Source organism: Topomyia yanbarensis, chromosome 3 (genome assembly GCF_030247195.1).
Source record: "Topomyia yanbarensis strain Yona2022 chromosome 3, ASM3024719v1, whole genome shotgun sequence".
In the NCBI taxonomy this organism is placed as follows: domain Eukaryota; kingdom Metazoa; phylum Arthropoda; class Insecta; order Diptera; family Culicidae; genus Topomyia; species Topomyia yanbarensis.
This window is the reverse complement of record NC_080672.1, coordinates 213,446,823-213,457,016: the sequence shown is the minus strand read 5'-3', so window position 1 is coordinate 213,457,016 and position 10,194 is coordinate 213,446,823. Positions and strand designations below refer to the sequence as shown.

The window sequence follows — 10,194 nt, the reverse complement described above, 5'->3', positions numbered from 1 at the left end:
ACACGACTCAGGCAGTCAGGAACAACGTTTGAGCTTCCCTTACGAAACTTAATATCGAAGGAATACGCGTTCATACGAAGAATCCATCGAGCAAGGAGCGGTGTAGGATTTTTCATCGTTTTCAGGTAGGTTAAGCTTGAGTGATCGCAGTACACTGTGAAATGTGTACCTTCGAGGTATCCTCGGAACTTTTCGATCGACCGAATGACTGCAGGACACTCTCTCTGTGTTACCGAATACTTCCTTTCAGCTGATGAGAGTTTTTGCGAAAAGTAGGAAATAGCCTTCTCTCCTCCGTTGTAGTCCTGCGTGAGTACTCCTCCAATTGCGACATCACTTGCATCACAGGCGACTGCGAACGGCTTGGAATAATTTGGAGTTGCCAATACTGGTGCCGAGATTAGATGTGACTTGAGTGACTGGAAAGCTCTCTCGCAATCTTCCGTCCACTTGAATTTAGTTTTTGCCTTGGTGAGTTCTGTTAGCGGGACTGCCGTTTGTGAGAAGTCTTTGATGAACCGTCGGTACCAGCCGCACATCCCGATGAACCGTTGCACTTCCTTCTTATTCGTTGGAGCGGGGAACTTACTAATAGCTTCCACTTTGTCCTCATCTACGTGCCAACCTTCTTCATTCAGCACATATCCTAGGTACCTCAAGCTCTTCCTGCAGAAAACTGACTTTTCTGCGTTGATTGTCAGACCAGCATTCATCAATCTTCGTGCGACTTATTGCAGAATTTCAAGGTGTTCTTGAAACGATTCCGTGGCTATTACCAAGTCGTCAAGATACACAAAAACTTTCAAGATCAATGAACAAATGATTCATGACTCGAGATAGCGCTTGACTGGCCGTGGAAAGGCCGAATGGAACTACGGTGAACTGATAATGTCCTCGCTGAGGGATAGTGAATGCCGTTTTCTGTTTCGATTCCTGTTCAAGCGGTATTTGCCAAAAAGCAGATTCTAGATCTATTGAAGATAGGAACTTCGAACCGCTCAGGTTATTTACGATCGAGGCTATCTGTGGAATAGGGTACGCCTCTTGGACGATGACAGAATTTAACTTTCTGGCATCCAGGCATAATCTCATAGAGCCGTCCTTTTTCTTCACAGCGACCGTGGCATTATTCCATGGGCAGCAATCGGCGTTTTCGATGACCCCCAGATTCAGCATTCTGTCTACCTCCTTGTTCAAATCATCCAGGATAAACTTGGACATTGGATAGTATTTCTGTTTGAATGGAGGTGAATTTCCAGTGTCTATCTTGTGGTAGTACAATGTTGTTCTTCCCAAATGTCCTTGATTCTGAGATGTTGGAAATTTCCGAATTACTGCCTGCAGCTTCTCCTTATCTTGCTTGGATAACGTATCAACGATCGATGTTCCGCTTTCCAAGTTGTTGGTGATTCCGCAAATGGTTGGTTTCACTCCAAACTTGGACCAAAAGTCCATCCCCAAGATAAGAATAGGTGGCATTGTTTCGATGAAAAGTATCGGTAGTGTGATATTCTTGTTGTTATACGAAATGGGCACATGAGAGAAAAACGATATTCGATGAGCTGAATTATCTGCAGTTTTTACTTCTCCGTTGACCGGAAATTTAGTTAGTCCTAAATCTGTTGCAATTTTTGAAACGGATCCTCCAATAAGACTGCATGTGGCACCACTGTCGAGAAGTCCACGTATTTGCCGACCTAGAATAGAAATAACGGCATATGGACGATTGTCTTTGTTGTCGGGGTCGATAATTATGGAGTCTGCTTTACAGAAGACTGGAATATCGTTTAATAAAGGGGTATTTACTTTATCGGGAGACCTCACGCCCCTTATTGTGGGTTCTCCCAGTGTCGGTTTCCCGAATGCTGAGTGTCCAATTGCTTCCAACGCAAGATGCAAGCATCGCAGTTACGCGTAGTGCATCCTTTTTTGCCGCAACTGTAACAGAAAAGGTATCGCTTCGGATTGGGACATCTCGGGTAGGTGTGACCAGAATTTTCGCATTGCCAACATACGATTGCAGAAGCAAGATCTCTGTTATTGTTATTGTTTTCTCTAGCCGGGCTTTCGCCTGTGTTGGTGGATAATCGTTCTCTCCAGTTATTTTGCATCCGAACCGCATTAACCTCTTCTACTGTATTTGCTGCCGCTTCATTCCGAAATGCCATGTCTTGCTGCAAAACTTCACGCTCCTGAATACGAAGTGAATCTAGCTCTTCATCGATGTCTTGACTTGATTCCATCGTGTTGACTTGGGCGGTACTAAATGACTGTCTGTTGAAAGTTGGACGATTTGCATTGTCCATTCTGTTGGTGGTCGAACGCTGAAATATCGAGGGCTCAGGTTTTGTCCAAGCAGTGCGAGATGTGAAGGGGGTGCGAGCTCGTAAAGAGTAAGATCTGGAGACCTCAAAGTCCCTGCAAACGGCAACTAGATCACGAATTTTATTTGCTCGTGAAGCTGCAGCTATTGGCGAGAAATCGGAATTTAGGTGAGATTTAATGATGAAGAGTTTCTCGGATTCCGATATTGCCGGTTCCACAATCTCAAAAGCTGCCACTAAATCTCTGTAGAAGTTGGTGAACGGTTCATTTGGACCTTGGAAGCGCAAATACAGGTCCTGCTTTACAATTTCTGAGTAGTTGGGCGGCAAAAACTCCTGTTTGATCTCGGCCTTGAAGATTTCCCAAGTTGAAAGGCTAAGGTAAGCACGAGTATACCATTGAAGTACTCGCCCTTTTAGCAAATGTTTGATGGACCGTAACAGAGTTTGCTCGTCCATTCCTTCTGTGTCTGCATAGGTATTCACTTGATTTAGAAATTAACCTAGCTGTATGATGTTGGGCTGTCCAGCGTATTCAAATGGCCATTTGTGTACTGGCTGCGTGAACCTGTTTGCAGATGGTTGTGGATTTGGTGTTCTAGGTATACTAGGTCTGTTTTGAGATCTTAAGAACCGCAGGAAATCATCAAGTAAGTGAGGGGGAATATGGTCCAGCCCTGGTACCTGATGAAGTATTCCTGATTCTTGGTGGAGCTGTGGATCCCAATATCCTGAGATTGAGTTGTTCTGAAACCCCGAAACTGGAATTCGTCGATTTATTTGATCCTGTAACTGCACCTCAATCTGCTGCCGTCTGACTTGCTCTTGGTGTAGCTGCTGTTCTAACTGCTGTTGCTGTTGTTGCATCTGGTTAACCAACTGCTGGTGTTGTTGTTCTTGTCTTTGTTGTTCGAGTCTAAGTTGCTGGTATCGTTGCTGCTGCTGTTGGTGTTGACCTATCAACTCCTGCTGTTGCTGTAAATTTTGCTGTTGATATTGTTGCTCGTACTGTGTTGATTGTCCTTCCGGAATTTGACCGTCTTTATTTTGCTGCAGTTGTTGAGACAACTGTTGTTGGAGTTCCTGTTCTAATAGTTGTTGCTGCTGTGATGCGTCTTTTATGCTTGATTGAAGCTGCGCGATCTTTAGCCTTTGCTGTGTATCTGGATCTCCAGGCAGTTCTTCTTCCACCTTTTTAGAAGCTAGATTGCCTAGAAGATGTTCAATTCTCTCTAGTGTTTTGTTTATCTTGGCTATCGTTTTGCTGGCATTGGATGTGATCATCGGATCCGATATAATGGAAAGCCTAAATCTGTAATGCATCAGTCTTGATCTGCATAACCTCGCTTGATTTTCATCGTTTTGGCGAAATGCGGCTTCCAAAACTTGGAAAATTGGAGGAAGTTTGGCTTGGCATTTATATATGCTATCGACGTCCGAGAGAACGTGCGTCGATGATGTTGGTGCGGATGCTCCTCCGGCGTCCTCTGTACTCAAAATTTGAAGTAGTTTTGAAATTTTCCATTTGTGGTCCTGGCCTTTCGTTCCTTTTACAGTCCTTACCATCAACTCGAAGTCCAGTTCCTCTGGAGAAAGATGCTCTAAATCCATGTTTGTTTTCCAGTGTTTCACCGTCCTTTTGCTAAAAAATCACTGATCACCAACTTAACGGCACTAGAATCCTACGCGCGAATGAGGGTTTTTTGGTTGGGCGCCAATGTTACGAATTCCCTAAACGAGGCAAACCACACAAATGTAAAGAGTACCATATAGAATTGGCGGGAGGGTCGTTAACGCATCTGTCACCTCAAGTACGACTCTAAGCGGACTCGGCTGATCACTTTCAGTCTATAGAGGAATATTGCTAACCGATTAGCTTAGGGAAATGAAGCTGTATCTCATACAAGCCAAATGGCTCACGTAAGGTAAATCAGTACGGTATCGTTAGCTACTTAAGAATACATCAATCTATCATTTCAAACTTATTTCTATTTGCTTCACATGATTTCACAGACCCTTATCTTCAGCGCTAGGGTGTCGGTGGGGGCCCCGTGTCGTTGCAACTGCTGCTCCGCATCTCCTGCCGTCGATCAATGCACCTGCTGAGTCGCGCGACCGGTCGGCTACACTGCTTGTCACGCCGCTACACTCTCGCACCGTGCATCGTCACGAATACACTGCGGTCTGTCACGTTGCACCTTGCTGCAGACTGTGTCGCACTCGTGGTGCTTGCTTGCTGTGCGACTCCTTGCACACGAACGTGGTCGTCTCGTCCTTGTCGCTTGAACCAGCACGAATAATTTGGTGGACGAAAGTGAGTGGTGGTGGCCCGTCCGGTTTCGTACTCGCTCCGCTAGCCCGATATTACTGGTGCGAAATCGTCTTCGCTCGGGTAAAGATGAGGGGTTTGAACTGTAAATAAAAAGCCCTCTAACGAGGTTATATCTCGTTTAATGAGGTTTGCCGGACACTCACATAGGCAATCAACTGTACCTGATGATGGGCTTTTGATGATTTGTCGTAACTATTACTTCGCTCTAACCTATCAGATGCTTTATTAGATGGTATTGCGTGGAATTTATCACGATTCGGCGTGCTTTCAGATGATGGAAATGTGGTTAGGATTTACTCTGCGGCAATGGTTGTGATCGCTTACCTTTGACCTTGAGAGGTCGAGCTGATCGAGACCTATGTGAATATTGCTGTCCGTATCGTATGATGTTTCGGTTCTAAGGCCGGACATGCAGGAAGAACTGTAATTGGCATGTTATCACAAGTGTGGTACAGGTTGTATCATCAATTACCTCAACGGGACGATCGTTAGATATGCCGCGTATTATTACCATCTATCCTTCGGTGCTCGATTAGCACGCGGAAAAAATGCATCTAGGCCGTATGAGCCTTCGTAAGGGATGAAAGTACCAATTAGCATCACATTTTCGACTATAAGCCGTATTTTTACCTTTAGTGGTTGTTTTAATCTGCTGAGGATGAATCTATATTCCCGCGAAACTATTTTTAGTCGAGACTTTTTACTGGCACGCACCATCCACCGCACACCACGTTTTGATCTGACCGCTTCTATTGTATCTGCACGGCTTTGTAGAGGAAGATCGCCATTGCGGTGCGAGAGCGAGATCAATATACTGTTTCTGATTCCATGCGAGAGGAAAATAACTGTATACTATACTGGAAGTGGCTGCGTTATTAATTTGATCGTGGAGGATGCACTCCAAGAAATGATTCGGCATTTTATCGGCACAATCTCGATGTGTAACAATTTTACCCTCATAAATTTGTGAAAATTATAAACTATTTGAAGTTTGTAAGTTTTATTTTTTATTAAACCGTGATTTTTCAATGAATAGTGACCGTCGCTTCACAATCAGCGATGCCACATGTTTTTGTGAAATGTCTGTAGAAGAATAATTAAAATGTCTGTAAAAGTCTGTAAAGGGTTGTGTAAATCCTGTTTACACTAGGTTATTACTTTAAAAGTGGCTTGAAATTAGTAAACTATTGTGAAGGAATCACTCGTATTCGAATCAAATTATTCTAGTATAATTTTGTTAAACACTGTTACTTTTTTAAAAGTCTGTAGATGTATGATTACGTCTGTAGGAGACCATCAAAAGTCTGTAAAATACAGATATGTCTGTAAATTTGGCATCCCTGTTCACAATGCAGTTTATTTTTCATGGCTTGCGGTGAGCAGGGTCTCTCGAATTGCTGAACTGAAAATTATGGAATAGAAGGTAATTTTTAGTATTCTTTACAGATTTAACTCGCCGGGCAAATGGCTCTGAATGATACCCGCTGGTGCCTTAAGACTATTTCGCTAGATTTGCACAGCATTGTGCACCCAGTGCATTTACGCAAGTGACGGAAGCTTATCGAAAAGATTCGCGAAAATGAAAATTCCAGTAATGATGACGATTTTCCCAAACGGTTCGGTTTCGAGAGGTATTTATTTGTTCGTTGGCATTAGGATTAGCGATAATAATTCAAATGAAGGATACTACTGGGAAGTCACTTTTAGAAAAAGTCGATGTCGAAGTAAACTTTGAACTGTGCACGCGTGCACTTCAGAGGTAGCGAGATACCAGGAGCTGCGATTTCATTTCTTAATTATCAATCGCGTTGGAAATTTGAGTAAAGTATAAACTTGAAATCGATTAAAAAAAATTCTATTTTTTTGGCTCAGCACAACCCCTTTAGGAAAATTCAGTTTTCCCACCACAATGCATTGATTGAGGAATTCAGATATTTTATTAACAGAACATTAACAATAGTTCGTTTGTATATCTATTTTATGGGCCATTTTTTCGCTTTCCCATTGATTTGGTTTGAGATTTCTAGCACTGATGTTGTCCTATACTGATTTGAGCGATTCTCGGAGTCCTGCCACTATCCCATGTAACATGTGTTATCAAAAACATCGCGAAGCATCAAGTTCTGAATGTTCTCAAACGACATAATATCCGAAGAGAGTGATAAGACTTATAAGGAATGTCTTATCACACTGTTAGGTGGATTAAACGCGTTTTTATTACATATATCGATAAAGCTGATTTTTGTGATTTCAACAATGTTTTTTTTCCAACTCAGCCCGGATAGAATTTTACAATAGCATTTACCCTACAAACAATCATAAAACCATAAATATTATAGTTATTACTGTTTCAACATTGTTCGATGCCAAGTTCTGACAGAGATTTACAATAAAATTTCATGTAACAATAAATTTCACTGTTCAGCAAAAAACTGATACAGTGCATTCACATTAAATTTTACTATTTTGGGGAAAAAATGTTTGGAGAAAAAATGATTTTTTTTAATGATAAGATACATAACCACCCCCCTTTTTCACTGAAAAAGTCTATTTTACATTGAAATTTACTGTAAAAACATAACACTAAAACTTACTGCAAATTATTGTAAATTTACTTTACTGTCACAGTGAAAATCATGGTATTGTTACTGTACATTTCCATTCTGGAAGAAACGCGAAAATAAAATTTAAATTTAAAATAAAGATATACATTGACAGCCTTGATTTGACACTATCAGAATCATTTGACATATCGAATTTCACGACCAGATACCCTGCCAGAAAAAAACGAATACTTGTTTTCTCGGTTTTCCCGCAGGGTTATTTTTATTTGACAAACTCTATTCAATGTATATAGAGTACTTGACAATCTGTAACTGAATTAGTGTGTTCAACGATTTGTTTTCCTCCACCTGTCATAATTATTGATAGCTGGAGGAAAACAAATCGAAAAAATAGCTTTTCGGTCGGATTATTAGCATGGTGGATCGAACCCAACCGGTATTGTATACACTGAGCGAAATCGCTACATTCATATTATCAGTTATGTGTCCAACAAAAAAAACACCTTTAACAGGCCAACGAGGGTATCCGGGTACCCACAAATTGAAATGCTCATAACTATGGCTTCCTTTAACCGATTTGGACATTTTTAGATGTTTTGGATTTAGGAACTCGTCCACTTTTTGAATCTGTACAATAAAACCGGAATAATGGATCTGATTTTTGGTAATCCGGATTGTCCGGAGTAATGTTCCAGTACTAGGATATGATTTGTAAATTTTAATAATGTACTAGCAATATGACTATCAAAACTCTTTAAATTGTCTCGGAAGTCTGTTTTTTATTGTTACGGGACCCTATGGTAATTTGAAAAATGGAATTGGAATGGAATGGCCACTCACGGCCCCACGGGAACCTGCTCCGGAATGTCCGTTCCGCGGTCAAATCACCAAATGGTTCCAAAACCACGGGATACTGCCTACTGATGCAATTCCAAGAATTTTGATACCCATATTGCTAGTATTCCATTGAAGTTCGCAAATAGTATCCCTGTACTGGAACCTACTTCCGGATACCCGAATTTCCGGGAACCCGATTCATTTTTACCAAGTTCAAAAGTGGATGAGTTCCTGAATCCAAAACGGCCAAAAGTATCGAAATCGGTTGGATATTACCTTAGTTATGGGCATTTTAGTTTTGTGGGTACCCGGGTACCCACGTCGGCCTGTTAAGTAGTAAAAAAATTCAGGAGCTTCTCCTCACTCCCACCCTTACTATATCAACAATATTATTAACCCACAAGCTTGACTTAGTGAAGTTCTAAGATGTCACAAAGTTTCAATTTCCAGCTATGGATAAAACATAGGAATTTAATTAATTGAAACTTAAAAAGGTACCCGGGTACCGTGTCGGATACACAACGGTTAGGGGAGACTGAGGAGACTTGATCCCCTTTTTTATTTTTCAATCCTACTCCGTGGAATGATACAAAAACTATGTATTTTTTGTAATTTTATATTGTTTCTAGGGTTGACTGATAATCATAAAAAAATTACATGGAAATATTATACTGGACATGAGCTATGAGCATTTTTGGAAAACAACAAAAAACTGGAAAATTCTTTGATTAGTGGAGACTCGATCCCTAATTTGGGGACACTTGATTATTTTTTGAAAACATATTTAAAAGAGCATGTAGGGTAGTAAGCCTATTTTTACCCTTTTCTATTATCATCCTACCCATCTGAAGCTTTTGGTTAGAGCAGCTTCTGCCAACCATTGGCTCAAATGGTGTTGCGATAATTGGGGTACTCGATTAGAGTTTTTGCTGCGCTCAAACAGAAGATATTCACCATTCTCAAGACAATTTTGTTATTATATTGGCTCTTAATAAGAGGCGAATGACCTTAAGGCTAAAACCTCTATAATCGAAATAAAAAATGGCTCCTAATAACGAAGCAAAGAAGCTGAAATAATAAAATTAATAATGAAATAATTTGGTATTCTTCCTAATAGGACAAAAATAGGTACCTAACCCCATTCAATGTTATAAATGTATTGTGGTATTGATTAAATTGTTGTGATTACATATTAATATTTTTGTTACTACATATTACGCATCTCCACCAGATTTTTTTACGAATTCCCCAAATCTCTGTGCAATGTCGTTATTATGGTTGAGGAACATCAAATGGGATGCATGGTTGCTACGCATACTGTAGTAAACAATTACAGTTAAGTTTCTGTACGATGAAGCGTTGATTTTTGACAGTATTTTTTGTTATTTTATGGCAACAATGACTTCAATTGTTCTGGTGTGAATTTGGTTATTTTCAGTAGTGTGTATGAAGCATGACGAAGGGGATCAAATCTCCAGAAATTTGAAGGGATCAAGTGAACCCATAGCATCTATTTCAGCAAATTTTAGCACAAGTGTAGCTGAACAAAAAAATCAGCTCAATCATAACGTATTCATATAATTGACATTCTCCTGTAATTCTGTATGCAAAAATATAGTATGTAGTGGGTTACTTTATCAATTGTATAAAAGTTTGAAAATTTAGAAAATAAATCTTCTTCAGTTCTTCCGAGATTTTTTTCTTTGAATCGGTAAAAATTCAGTAACACATGTCCAATTTATTTTTTTCTGTTAAAGAAACATATGTTTAGATAAAACTGCGCAACTTTCTAGTATATTCGATTAATGTATTCTGATCCGCCTTTGAGTTACAATGATGGGATCAAGTCTCCCCGGGGATCAAGTCTCCTCAGTCTCCCCTATATGATATTCATATAATTCAGCGCTATTGGAATTTCCAATGATTGCGACATTAGACTCTTAATGGAATATCAAACTTATATGGTTATCATGTTGAATGTTGCATTCCTCTCAAATTCAATTCTATCAGATTTCCATATAATATTTAAATTTTAGTGTCAGACCCAAATCTATCAGCGCAATATATAATAACTATCTGATAACTATCATATTAAAAACATTAGGTGGTCCAATGAAATATATGTGACACTATGTTA

General features: G+C 40.0%; 1 protein-coding gene across 1 annotated transcript; it reads right to left on the bottom strand.

Moving 5' to 3' along the window:
• Nucleotides 1-1,829: 1,829 nt before the first annotated feature.
• Nucleotides 1,830-6,838, bottom strand: LOC131693123 (uncharacterized). Its single transcript, XM_058980693.1, is given in 2 exon segments — nt 1,830-5,077; nt 5,129-6,838. A coding segment is annotated over 1 exon segment (2,106 nt). The 5' UTR covers nt 3,936-5,077; nt 5,129-6,838.
• Between the last annotated feature and the right edge of the window lie 3,356 nt (nt 6,839-10,194).